General features: G+C 42.4%; 1 protein-coding gene across 1 annotated transcript; it reads left to right on the plus strand.

Annotated features, from left to right (window-relative positions):
- The first annotated feature begins 1,136 nt into the window (after positions 1-1,136).
- Positions 1,137-8,173, plus strand: LOC117469649. Its single transcript, XM_034114112.1, has 4 exons — positions 1,137-1,190; positions 6,688-6,994; positions 7,265-7,438; positions 7,822-8,173. The coding sequence occupies exons 1-4, from the start codon at positions 1,137-1,139 to the stop codon at positions 8,073-8,075; spliced, it is 789 nt and encodes a 262-aa protein (XP_033970003.1). The 3' UTR covers positions 8,076-8,173.
- The last annotated feature ends 6,647 nt before the right edge of the window (positions 8,174-14,820 follow it).

Here is a 14,820-nt window from a genome sequence, read left to right on the forward strand (position 1 = left end):
AATGGGCAAAGTTGGAGAGGAGCACAAAGACGATGCGGCCATCTTCACCGGCGCATCAAGCATCAGTAAAGTTCAGTAAAGTTAGCAGACCTGGAAAACCGTCCACAGCGCAGTCATGCCTGGAAGGTAAAATAAACTACATGCAATGCATTGTTTTAATCTGCACAATACTGGTCTCAGATGTACTTTTATTTGCTCGGTAGATCGAGTTAGCAATGCTAGGTTGAATTGGGTAACACTGTTAGTAGGCTGGAACCGACCTAGCTAATAACATCTAGCTAGCTCGCTAGCTATTCTCGGCCGCTATAAAAACGTTTTGACTTGTGAATAAGTGTGCAATGTTCTGTAATTTGCTTCACTAACTCATGGCACTAATCGTGTGTTTCAGGCGAGGTGTTTCTAGTTAGCTTTCCCCTCCGGGATAAAACAATAATATAATGTTAGCAATTAGCATGCTAGCTGGACATAATGCTACCTCTAACAATACATTGTAGTTGCTATAATTTCAAGTCATTTGCAACATTCATTCTACAACATGTTAATGGTAAAAGCTTAAACAGTTGATTACCTGCATGCCACAAAGACTGATGTTCTAATATTTTGCACATTTAAATAAAAATGTAATTGAAATTCAATTATTTTTCCTTTTTTTTATTGATTGTTATAATTGTACTCAGCGATGTTATGTTAGATGTCAATCCACTTACACTGTAACTACTCTGGCCTTGAAAGAAGGTTACGCATCTAACTGATGTCCACTAATCCCTATAAACAAAGTTCAATAAGCACAAAACAATAAATAAGGGCACTTTGATATTTATTTTTTATTTGATATGATTTGATCCTATCTTATCTTCTACTTTACACCTGCATTTTGTACACTGTCCCTGCCTGCACCATGTCCAATGTTGTCTCTGTTGACACCCTACTAGGCGATTAAACTGATCTTGTATCTTGCTTATTTCTCCTTAGGAAAGCGGGCACGGGATGACAGCTTCCTTGACACCATCATGGCGATGGACCACCGTGCCATGGTCAGCAAGGAGAATGAGGACCTGCGTGCCAAGGAGATGCACGACGAACGGCTGCTGCATTCACACAAGGCCCAGGAATCGGACAACCAGCTGCTCATGGTGATGCAGCGCCATGCTGACTCGGTGGCGCGCCAGATGGAGGTGTCGGCGCGCCAGGTGGAGCAACAAAATACCTTTCAGGCTGGGCTTCTGGCAGTGCAAAGCGAGCTGATTAAATCCAACAGGCCTTCAATAAAAAAAATAAGAAAAACTTGTTGTTGTTGATAAACTGTACAATGACTTGTTGGGAGGCGGGTGGTGCAGTGGTCTCGTGCGTTGGTGTTCGGATCAGGGGAGCACAGGTTCAAACCCCACTGCAGTCAGCATGTCGTTGTGTCCCTGGGCAAGACACTTCACCCCAAATTGCCTACACCTGGGACAGTTAATTTTGTATTATTGTGATTATATATATGCCACTGTTATTAATACTGACACTTCACTTTGCACTAAGGTGTGTCTGCTGCTGAGCCTACCTATTGTTATTATATATATATATATATGTTTTGATACTACTGACACTTTATTTGATATTGAAAATGTTGACTTCTATTTACATGCATACGACAAACCTGGGACAGATGCTGTTATTGATATTGTCTTGAGTGTGCAATAAAAGAGAACCTACATGGCGATTAAACAGAACCTGTATCTTACATTTTTCATTACATTTCATGTAACTAAGCTTGCTTATTTCTCCTCTGACACTTTATCTTTACAGTGACCTGTGTAGCATCCTATACATCACATGTAAGTGATTATTCTGATACCATCATGTTTCATCGGTTATAAACTGGCGAAGCTTTATTTATTGTGGCTTTCAAAAAGATAATTTCATTGTGTTTCAAAATGGCGTCCAACACAAGCACTATTTATTTATAGAAAGAGAAATGGTTAAGTTTGTTATTACCAGTGTTGTGAGTTCAATATTTTTAATTAATTATAGTAAGGGAACATCTTAGGAGTTAGTGTAGTGAGTTTCAGAGCAGTGTAATAATTATTTGACCTAAAACTAAATGTTTTTATGAACATGACATGGGGATTTGCTAACTTTTGATTTCCCCCATTTTACACGACACAAATGGAGGCCACTATGGGCCAAAACTAACACGTAGGTTTCTGTAGGGTTCATGGCAGACGGATGCAGTTGCTCTCAGGAGGATATATAATAAAGATGTGTTAGCTGCTGAGCCTATTTAGTGTGCATACGACACACCGGGCACAGTTTATTCATTTCACACGTAGCGTAGCGCGTGCATGTCGTCGTCCAATCCTTTTGTCAATCCTTCTTAACCGCCTTCGCTTCCGAATCAGCATTGCTATTGCATTTGACTGGTCGACGATCTGTATTTGTGTTTGCTTAAATAACTCAGACGAAGCTCATGTCTGAGGTCGGAAGGTAAACAGACGCCATATACAGCAGGTGGGCGCGGCAGTATACGCGGGAGGTTTTTCTTCTTCTTTTTCTCTCGGTTTTTTGGCGGATTGCAACTTTAAGGTGCATACCGCCACCTACTGTACTCGCCGTGAAGTTGTTTGCGGCCTGCCAGTAAACCCAAAGCAGAAGAAAAAGAAGTGACGTCAGCGGTTAATTTGCCTAATCCACCCCCAGGAACTCATTTTGGTGTGAACGCGATCTGCTTTAGTTCATCAGAACTAAAAGAGTTCTCATTAACTAAAGTTCTCATGAACTATTGTGGGAAAAGTACTTGGTGTGAACGCGCCTATAGGTGCGCTCAAAGTACGCGCTCAAGTGGCGGCGGCGTAGCTTAGAAAGCGCTATCTTTGATATGCGTGTTGATAACGTACGTGTGAATATGCGCGTGATTAACGTACGTGTGGATAAGCGCGTGAATAACGTACGTCTCGCCTCCGTTAGCATTGTATAGCATTATCCTATATTATATTTTTCGAATGATTCCGCTCCTACAGTAGTTTGGAGAGTGTTACAGGTACACTTTCTCATCGGCACAGTATTGCTCTCTGCTCGGGAACAGCTGATTGCTGCACGGCGATCAGCTGTCCCTCCCTCCCTCAAGGTGTGTGTCTGGTGTGTGTCTGTGTGTCTCATTCACTGTCCCTCAGGTTGTGGCATGTTTCGATTGCCAGTTTGTGGCTTGTATGTCTTGTGAACGCAACGCTGGCATAATATGATGTAGCCTGCTGACATGGCCTCTAATAAACACACAGGACTAAAATAATACGTGTTTAATTCAGCCCAGATGCGGTGACTGCAGGCCAAATCCATTAATGCGGCATATATTGAAGGTGCTCACAGTTGCACCGGTATGAGGCGCAGTGAGAACCACGCACCTGTCAGACTGGCGAATGTGCACATTTAAATTTCAGGAGAATAATGAAGATGTGATTGGTTGTTCCACTCTCCGTTTCTCACGAGACCAGCGCGCTGCTGTTTACATTAGTGTGGACTGGACCGACTGAAACTGACGGCAAGGTTAATTATTGTGGAAGGATGGACCCCCATCCTGCAACAAAAAAAGGCAGCGAAATGTGCTAAAATCACTGATTTATTCAGAACCCCCCGTATGGTATCTAATGACGAAGCAGAAAGTAAGTGAGCGAACATTATGAGCCACATTTCTTTCTATATTGTAGCCTGATGTGCACATCGACTGTCAACAAAACAGTTTCTCAGTCCAATGCAAAGTTAGTGGCAGGCCCTGTGTGACTGGAGACTATAAGGCTACACAAAACCCAAACATGTCCTTAATGTTACTCAAGGCAAATATATGTAATATAACCGTTAGACTGCAGCTAACTGTGGGGCTACAAACCCCTCATACTGTGAGTGAATAACTTCATGGTTATGTTGTGTAAAGGGGAGACAATCATTATGGTATTAGGCCATGCAAATACAGGGTCAACTAAGTGATAAAATAAGTGTTGCATCATATATGTTCTTGAATAATGTTATTTCATAAATAGTTGTTAATGTAATGATTACATGTTCTCCGTATTCAGTTCCACTATCAGATGATGCTGATGGTGATGGCCCTGAGGGAGAGATGCAGGCAGAGCTCAGTGGACAGAACTGGCAGGTACAGAGGAAACTGTTTCAATAGGCTATGTCTATGAAAACACTGAACAAAACAAAGGAAATGTAATGACAACAGTATAAGCAAGCTATGTTCATGTTCTCTCAATAAGTTACTAGTTATTGATCACAGTTTAATCCATTTGAGGTCCACCCCCAAATAAAACATGTTCACATGGAAAGGTTCCCAAATACATATGCACACCTTTTTTTTAACAATATCCTATGTCCATATGTGTCTATTTAAGTAGTAGATTCAAACTGTAGGGCTATCACTAAGGGCAGCAACGTTGTAAATATTGACGATACATCCAGCAAAACGCCCCCAAACAAAACTGGTAGTGGCCTGGCTGGGTGTAGAATTCCCGGCCTGACCTATGGTCCCAGTCCGGCCCTGCTGACACATCACACACCCGTACACTACACACATCACTGATTAACTGATATCACAATTGAGTTACTCTCTTTAAATAAATATACTGTAATTGGAAAATAATCATGTGTGGTGTCCTTGTTTTGTCCGTCCTTGAGCCAGGGCTCCCTATTGTTGTATGTAGGTTATTCTTGGTTTTAGAATGAATTCAGTAATGGTGTGTGTGTGTAACACAAACATAATAAATCATTGGATAGTGTTTCTATATAATAGAAATGAAGTAATGTATTAAGACTCAGTGCGAGTTATTACTTTCTTCCTTTACTTGGCATTCTTCAAAAATACACAGACATTGCAGCACATCGTTTCACGTCTTTGTACTTTCTCAGCATTAAAGTGCAATGTGTTGGCAAACCTTTGTTTCCTCCTGACAGCTCACTTAAAGGTATACAGTTGAACTGGATAATTTAACATGTATGCCACCTGCTGGAAAGAAGACGTATCGCTCTGTTGCCGTCGTTTGGACAACAAAAACAGAGTTAAACTCTCATTTCATAAACAATCTTTGAGTACAGACACCGTCCTGCAGAGAGCACACAATCCAACAGCACGTTTTTGGTCTAGCATCACTTTACAAAACGTTTGCATTAAGACACTTATGGGGCATTTCCACCATGGCGCGGAGCGCGGTTTAAGCGTGCCGTGTCGTGCCGTGCCCGTTTTTGGTTGCGCTTCCACTAGGCCTAGTACCGGCCCGGGGCCACTTTTTCACCTTTTTTCTGGGCCGACAAAATTGTGGTTCTATCGAGGCCACACTAGCGCAATATTGTCTAGCTGCGGCCGCGGCAAGTACATGACACTACACGACACGCCCCCTACACGACACGCCCACCTGACACGACACTACGGTGGCTGAGAGACATTAGTGATCTCCAGTGTGCTGGGCAGTGTGGCGGCGGAGGGAGCCGAGGGCACCACCAGAGGAGAGGCGAGCGATGACAGCAGCATCACCGTGGTGCAGCTCCCCGCACAGACTGAGGGGACTTGTTACACGGAGCCCATCACCGGGGAAGCCTGCGGCGGGAGAAGGCGGTCTGCTCGGCCTGCCCTTGGCTCTGGGGTCCCTCCTTAAAAAAAGTCTCATCATACTTAATCCTAGACAGTAGCACATGGTATATATTGTATGACTTTGTCATTTTTTTAATGTTGATATGTATTCGCTCATAGCCTACTGTGCCTTTCACGCAGACAATACAAGTGAATTTTGAAATGACAAATAGGTTTATGTTTCAAGTTTATTTGCATTAAAAACGTGTTTTTAAACCTTCTGTTCAAATTTGATATTTTGTTTCTTAAAAGACTAAATCTTTAAAAACATGCTGTTTGCCATTTTTAAAGTTTGATGGAAGAAATTAAAATATAGGTCACTGACGTGGAGCTTTAGGCCTGCAATGCTTTCAAAAAAATTTTTGGTGTTGTTTCAGTTTTGAGTGAATATGGATGTTAAATTCACAAATGAGTATGAATAATCTTGAACAAGAACCTTTGAGTCCTTCAAAGGTTTTGTAATAGACCCCTAGTACTTTTAATTTATAAAGTAATAATAATACATGTGAATGATTGAGCTCATTAGTGGCCTTACTGGCCCTCCTAATTTGGTCCTTAATGACCCCATGATGTGATTATGTATATCTTAAAACCTTTAACAACTATATTTAGATGTTCACAAATATCTACATTTATGTATAAATACATGTGTAGCAGTTAGACAAACATAATTAATAGATTATCTCATTAATACCTATTTTATATATTAAAAAAAGTTTACTAAACCACCGTTTGTTGACAAAATGATTTGGGTTGAAAGTTATACTGTTGTGTCTCAAACGGATAGACTAGGTTATTAATTTATTTGCCTAATAGTTGCTTAAAATGCTACAATAACATTTGCAATTCGTTTTTAATCTGCCATGTACGGTAATGTCTCTCAGCCACCGTAGTGTCGTGTCAGGTGGGCGTGTCGTGTAGGGGGCGTGTCGTGTAGTGTCGTGTACTTGCCGCGGCCGCAGCTGGACCCTTCTCCATATATTGGGACGCTTGCAGCATTTTTGAAAACAGAGAAGCTAAAAGAAGAAATGGCATAGAAAAGCACACCGTGGTCGATTGACGACGTTACGACGTTCCTCCAGCTGATAGCAGATGACAAAATCCAGCGGGAGCTCAACGGCACAACTCGCAACCTCAAAGTTGTTCAGGAGGTCTCTGCACTGTTGTCCGGACGCGGATACGCAAGGACTTTCCAGCAGTGTAGGGACAAACTGAAAAAGCTTAAGAGTGAGTATAGAGCCGTCAAGGACCACAACGGCCGGAGTGGTTCAGATAGGAGAAGCTGGAAGTGGTTCGACCTGATGGACGCTATTTATGGCCATAGACCGGCCAACGTTGGGAGGGAGGGAGGCCTGGACTCTGCAACCGCGTTGCTGGAGTCCCTGCATGGTAAGTCTTTGCTAACGCTCTGTTATTGGCTTGAAAGCGTTGTGTCCCTATCTATTATAAAGCTCACTTCTAACAAACAAGTCTATTTTATGGATCCCCGAAGAGCTACATAGCTAGCTAAGGCAGATAGCATTAGCTAGAGCTATTGTTTGCTACCACCACATGTGCCATTGTTTACGTTCAGTTTTTCTTTTCTACAGTTGTTGTTGTTGCTATTTAGTATTGTGCTGCAGTAGTTTGTGGAATTAACAAGTCATGTTGCTGTTCTAGATGATGCCATAGATGAAACTAGTGAGGAGGAACAGTCCCGAACAACGGGTGATCCGTCCTCGTCATCGAATCCAGAAGGGACCCCAACTCGACCACAGACACCAGCCGAACAACCGACACCAACTCAACCACCAACGCCGAGTGCCATCACGACACCGCAGCGTGTGGTTCTAGGTAAGAAATAGGCATGGCAAAACGACTGCAATTGTGACTTTTTTTAAACTTTAGATCATCCATCGTCAGTAAGTAAAATAAGCTATACCACTGTGTGGAAGTGCTCTGTTACAAGTAAGTAACTAGCTAGTAAGCAGCTAGTACAATTGTGTGTGACATCCTATTATATACATATATTTATATTCATTATCAACAGGCTGGACATAATGTAATTCACTTTCACAATCATTGTAAACATCTAGGGCATAACTGTCTTTAGTTCATCCTTACTGTAGTTCTGCTTATACATTTTATTCTTATATCCTTGTGTGACCTGTACCTGTCCTGTGTTTTTCATTCTTATTGCTAATTCTTATTGCTATAATTATCTTATCATCATACAGGCAAGAGGAAACGAGGAGGAGACGAGCACCTAGCACAGGAGGAACGGCACCATGAACGGAACCTGGCCCAGGTGGATCGGCACTGGCAGCTGACCATGGAGGCTACTGCCCGGGCAAGGCAGGAGGAAATGGCCTTGAGAAGGGGGGAGAACGCTCAAACTCTGGCATTTAACTTAGCCTTCCTGCGCACTCTTGGCCAGGTTGTGGACAGCCTACGTGGCCCGTCTCTTCAGGAAGACGAACCACCTCTGTAATTGCCACATTAGTACAGTACTTTCTTGTTTATGTCTTATCTTTCTTTTTTGTTTTTATAATGCCATGCCTTTTTATGCTGCTGCAACACATTTTTTTATTTTTTTTATTTGTACAATGCCATGGCTTTTTTATGCTGCAACTAAAACACTTCCCAAATTGGGATTCAATAAAGTACTTCTCATCTTATCTCTTGTTGATAAATGCATCATCTGATTTCCTGCCATAATCTGATTAACAAACTGATTTTCGTGAGCATGTAAACAAAGTCACTGGGTTGCCACTCACACACAAACACACAGTTTTGGAATCCAATCATAAACTGAAATGAAATGTACACGTTTCATTAAAGGGCTTTAAATCAGCAGAACAAAAACACTGAGAATTGTGTCGTAGTCCAACGTTTAAAACAAATTCAGATTCACATAATTTTGAGGCAGAAGTTATAGGCCTATATTTGTTCTAAATAAAAATAAAAATAGGCTACTAATAACATTTATGTGGATCTAACATTGTACATGAATTTATAAAGCAATAAGAAACACCAGTTAGGAAAAAGCCCATAAGATAAAAAGTGAATTTTAAGAAGAGATTTAAAGCAAGAAATAGTTTGCTAGCTTGAGGTCCTCCTCTAAAACATTGTTTAGTAACTGACACATCATTACTTAAAGTCAAAGACTACCTTTTATAAATAAACTGGAAGGGGGTATTTCGAAAAAAAAACAGAAAGAGGAGGATAAGAGATCATTTGTATTTATGTTTATAGTTTACTTTAATATTTGCTTAATTTATTAGAGATTTTCTTTTCAGGATCTGATATTTGCTCAAATGTTCTTATTATGGGGCAGTACTTACTGGCACTTGAAATTCAAATATTTACTAAATAGTCAATTCTGATAACATTTTTTGGTTTAAATCATTTGACAAACACATGTATGTGAAAGAGAAAAAAATATTTATTTATGTTCAACACAATGTAGTAATAATAAACACAAAACAAAATGTCACTACCCTTAATGGCCCACAATCTTTCAATTGCTATTCAGGTAGCGCTTCAAACCCTCTCTTATTTCAGTGCCCCCCTACTCTGCACCTTGTGCCACTGCTGCTGCTGGTGCATCCCATTCATCATCATAGAGCACAGCATGTAAGCACCATAGATTTCACAAGTTTCACATCACAGTCATTTCTTTTCATGAGGCAACGCCACCTTCCCTTCAGTCTACCAAAAGCGTTTTCGACCACTACCCGTGCTCTGCAAATGTTCTTGTTGTAGATCACATGTTCTGCTGTCAGCTGTCTATTGTCAGGGAACGTTTTCATGAGCCAGTTTTGCAAGGGATAGGCATTGTCTCCCAGGATGTAATAGCCAGCATTCACCCCACCAATGTTCCTGGTGCAAGGTGGAAAGTAGTTGCCACGACTGGCCAACTCCCACAATAAGGACAGCCTCAAAACCCGAGCATCATGCAAGCTCCCAGGCATTCCTGCAAACACATTCCAGAAATGTCCCTTTCCATCTACAACTCCTTGAAGGATGATGGAGTGCCAGCCTTTACGGTTGAAATAGTCGCAGTGGTATTCCTGTGGTGCCAAGATGGGTATGTGTGATCCATCAATAGCACCTACACACTGTGGGAGCCCCCGCCATTTCTGCAAACTTCTCCCGGTCTGGTGAACGAATTAGTTCCGGTACTAACAACGTCTCTGCAGCAGCACAGAAGTCTTGCACACACCGGCACACAGTTGTGTGGCTCACTCCAAAAAGATGTCCAATGCTTCTGTACTCTGAGCCGGTCGCAAGCTTCCACAGTGCGATGGCCACCCTCTTCTTTAGAGGTATACACTTGCGGAATGCTGTGTCCTGTCTCTCCATCGCTGGCCGCAGTTTGTTGCACAGGTAGACGTAGGTTTCCTCTGACATACTGAAGTTCTCGACCCACTGAGTGTCTGTGAAAGATGGAACAATCACACCCCACCACTCGGTAGCTCGGTCGAGCATCCAAACACATGGTCTGCGGCGGCGACCTAACTTCTGAAATACACAAACAAAAGCATACATATTTTAATACGTAAAAGTGGTAGCTACAATTAATTAAATACTTGAAACACTTTGGTCGTATAGTGAGCGTGAAACACATTGCTAGTTAGCGAACGTTAGCTTACCGAGTAGCGTTGAGTCGTGCTGGAGTAGTCTCTGCCGCTTTCTGCAATTGCCATAAGTCTCCCATGAGCTTCTTCTCTATTACGTCTTGCTATAAGCCACCTTTTCCGAAAGAAAGTGTTCCTTCTTGCTGTGATAAAACACCACAGACACAGAAACAAGGAAACAATGGCATCCACATCCTCCAATGTTGCGTGTTTCGTGAGTTGTGTCGCATTGAAGATGACGTCACGGCAATTGTATGCAGCGTCGCTCCGCCTACACTGCGTTACTATAGTAACTACCCCAGTTCCTAAACTGTAATGGAAGCGCAGCATGAAGTGAGCCGGCCCTGTTAAGGCCCAACGCGGCCAAGCAGTACCGAGCATGGCCGAGGCCGACCGTGTGGTGGAAATGCGCAATAAGACTAGCTGGTCCATCTCCCCTCCACAGAGAAGCAGTGGAGAGTGTGGAGGACCTACGGTTCCTTGGAGTCAACATTTCCAATCATTTAACTTGGACCTCAAACCTGGTGAAAAAGGCACAGCAGAGACTGTTTTTCCTGAGGAAACTGAGACAGGCCAGGCTTCCACAAAAACTGCTGGCAAACTTCTATCGGTCGACTATTGAAAGCACCCTGACCAGCTGCATAACTGTGTGGTACACCAGCTGCAGAGTGGAAGGACCTGCAACGGGTGGTGAAGGCTGCTCAGCGCATCGTTGGGACTAAGCTGGCTTTCTTCTGCAGTCGACTTTTGTAGATGTTGCCAAGGTTGGCAACATCTACAAAAGTCGACTGCAGAAGAAAGCCAGCAGTATCATCAGAGACATCACACACCCCGGCCACTCACTGTTCGAACCGCTGCCGTCCGGCAGACGGTTCAGGTCAATAAAATCACGCACCAACAGACTGAAGAACAGCTTCTTTCCCAGAGCTGTGGCCTCCATCACTCCCATCCCTGTCCAACCACAAAACCCACTATGACTTTGAACATGCACACATAAACACACTACCTCCCATCAAAGACTGCAGCCAAAGATATCATGTTATTTATTTGTATATTTATTAAGTATCAAATTGTAGCTTTTCTTTATTAAATAATCTTTAAAAATGTAATTTAACATTCTGGTAAAGTTCTTATGTACTGCAGTGAGAGAAGCCAACTGAATTTCGTTACACTGATGTGTGATAACAATAAAGATATTCTATTCTATTCTAACGTATCACATGTAACGGCATTAGGTCATCAGGATACAAAATAGGCAAATGTGTTCCCTTACAGTTACAGAAGCAAAAACAATCAGATAACAGGTATATTTATGTAAAAGAGCGCTCATTAACAGGATAGCAATGATACAAAACATTTACAAATAAAGAACAATACATCAAATCACCCTATATCTGTATATGGAAACTTGGAGCCCTCAATCCACAATGAAATGGTTCATCAACAGTCAGTGGTTAACGTATAAATCAGAAAATCAGTATGACAAAAACATTAAACATATTGTCCACTTATGTTGATAAAGATAGTTTGTTTAAGTCTTATATGAATGTTGTGCAACAATGTTGATCCAGTCAGGCAGATTTTGCTCATGTGTGAACTGTCATAAGACTTATTCATTGTCCTCTCCATCAGCTTCTGTGTGTTCAGCTGAGCTGCTGATTGGAGGCTCTGCCTCTCTGTTATCCTCAGTTTGAATTTCATTAAGCTTTGAGGACTGACGACCAACACACTTGTGTCTTTTGATAGAATTACGCCATTTAAATATTTTGTCACAAACATTGCAGCTGTATATTTCCTCTCCTGTGTGGACTCTCATGTGTGTCTTTAAACTTCCACTCCGTGAAAAAGCTTTCTTACAGACTGAGCAGCTGTGTGGTTTCTCTCCTGTGTGGATTCTCATGTGTCTCTTTAAATGTCCACTCAGTGAAAAAGCTTTCTGACAGACTGAGCAGCTGTGTGGTTTCTCTCCTGTGTGGACTCTCATGTGTGTCTTTAAATGTCCACTCTGTGAAAAAGCTTTCTTACAAACTGAGCAGCTGAAGGGTTTCTCTCCTGTGTGGATTCTCATGTGTAAGTTTAACTCTATATTCTGTGAAAAAGCTTTCTTACAGACTGAGCAGCTGTGTGGTTTCTCTCCTGTGTGGACTCTCATGTGTCTCTTTAAATGTCCACTCAGTGAAAAAGCTTTCTTACAAACTGAGCAGCTAAAGGGTTTCTCTGCTGTGTGGACTCTCATGTGTGTCTTTAAACTTCCACTCTGTGAAAAGGCTTTCTTACAGACTGAGCAGCTGTGTGGTTTCTCTCCTGTGTGGATTCTCATGTGTCTCTTTAAATGTCCACTCAGTGAAAAAGCTTTCTTACAAACTGAGCAGCTAAAGGGTTTCTCTGCTGTGTGGACTCTCATGTGTGTCTTTAAATTTCCACTCCGTGAAAAAGCTTTCTTACAGACTGAGCAGCTGAATGGTTTCTTTTCAGCACTACGTCGTGGATCAATGACAGATTCATGTCTATTTTTCAGTGAGTTTGAGCCTGATGCAGGTTCTCTGGTCTCCTTCCAATCAGCACTGTCTCCAGTGTCAGGTTCAGAAGAGTCTCCAGTGTCAAGTTCAGAAGAGTCTCCAGTGTCGTCCTCAGTCTTTGGTTGTAAACTGCTCTCTGGATCCGAGTTCCTGGCTGGTTCTGGTCCTCGACAGTCATCTCCATCAGCTTCTGTTTCCATGTGTTCAGTTTGTCTTTGATGAGGCTGTGAGGACTGAGGTTTCTCTTCATCATCTTCACTCTTCACAGGGTCAGGAGTGAAAGTGGACTCGGTGATATCAGTCTCCTCCAGCTCCTGAAGCTGCTCTCCCTCCTGACTGATCCTGAGTTCCTCCTGTTCCTGCTTAATGTGTGGGGGGGGCTCTGGGTCCTCCTGGTCCAGACTGGTGCTCCACTCCTGCTGGTCAGGGAGAACCTCTTCTTTAACCACCACCAGCTGCTGGACATCTGCAGGAAACAGGAAACACACAGTCAGAAAAATCTGTTAAGTGTTAGCATTTAAAAATCTAATCACCATTAAAACGGGAGACATTTTCAGCCCTAATAATGCCTTTGTTTTTATCAAATCAAAATCAGGTTTTATTTATATAGCACAATTAAAAGCGATTTTTGGTCGAGCCAAAGTGCATGTACATGTAATAAAAACACAATTACTACAAACACAGTAAACGACAATAAATTACAACGGATATATCTTAAAAACAAAATAAAAATAAAACACACAAAAGTCAGGAGTCGTGCTCCGCTCTAACTAGAAAGCCAGAGAGAAGAAGTGTGATTTTAGTTTAGATTTAAAAACCCAGGGTCTGGGCCGACCTCACATGGAGGGGCAGAGTGTTCCAGAGCCTAGGGCCAGCTGCTGCGAAGGCTCGGTGCCCTCTGGTTTTTAGCCTGGTCTTGGGCACTACCAGCAGCAGCTGGTCAGCAGACCTTAAAGCTCTGGCTGGGGTGTAGCGCTGGAGCAGTTCAGCTATATAGGCCGGAGCCAGCCCATTTAGTGCTTTAAAAACAAATAAAAGGATTTTAAAATCAATTCTGAACCGAACTGGAAGCCAGTGTAGTGAGGCCAGAATAGGGGTGATGTGGTCACGCTTTTTGTGGCCAGTCAGCAAACGTGCAGCAGCGTTTTGGACTAGTTGTAGGCTTTAATACTTTAATATTATCTTTCTTAGTCCCACCTATTGTGTATTTTTGTTGGCTCAATTCACCTCACGTAGCCCAGCCCCATTCCACTTCCAGTTAAAAATGAAAAAGGGTTATTTCTTCTGGTTTAGCACTAGCTGCAATGTAAACAATGAATTGTATTTGGGATCGTTCACAGCTACACTACGCCTATAGAATGATAATACTAAAAATATATTGTAGGGCCATACCTATACAAAACATGACTGTGAAGTTTTTTGCTTAAAATACCAAACAGATCACCCATTGTAGCCATGCCTCATACCCCTCTATTCCAGCCCTGTTCCAAAAAGGCTGATTCTGTGACCGTAGCTTTAAATGGAACAGCTGCTGCTAGCCACGCCCCTTTGTAGCGTCACGCAGCTCTCCCCTGCTAAGAGAGTTTTCTACCGGGAGAAACTCAGCTAAATGCCTTGATTAAATGCCATGTTATGTTCCAAACTACTTCAAGCATTATTTCTGAAACAGTAGGAGCTCAAACCTTTCTCTCTCGCAGGGTTTACCGCAAGGACATTACGTTACACATATTCTCTCCAGTAGCCTACAGCATTAGCTCTGAGTGTTAGCATGCTTGCTAATGTAAACACAGACCATATTACTGTCTTGTAATTATTAGCAGAGAAAATGTAATGTTTGTACACCTATATACAATTAATCTACCAATCTCGGTGGGAACCGGATTAGGGGGGGCTCGAAAATATTTCCAATTACACAAGGGGGGCCTGACTGAAAACGGTTGGGAACTACTGAGCTAGACGACTGTATACGGAGACGATAGGTTGGGACGTGTCACGTGTGCCGGAGACGATAGGTTGGGATGTGGCACGTGTGCCGGAAACGATAGGTTGGGACGTGTGCCGGTGACGATAGGTTGGG

Source organism: Trematomus bernacchii, unplaced genomic scaffold (genome assembly GCF_902827165.1).
Source record: "Trematomus bernacchii unplaced genomic scaffold, fTreBer1.1, whole genome shotgun sequence".
Lineage (NCBI taxonomy): Eukaryota > Metazoa > Chordata > Actinopteri > Perciformes > Nototheniidae > Trematomus > Trematomus bernacchii.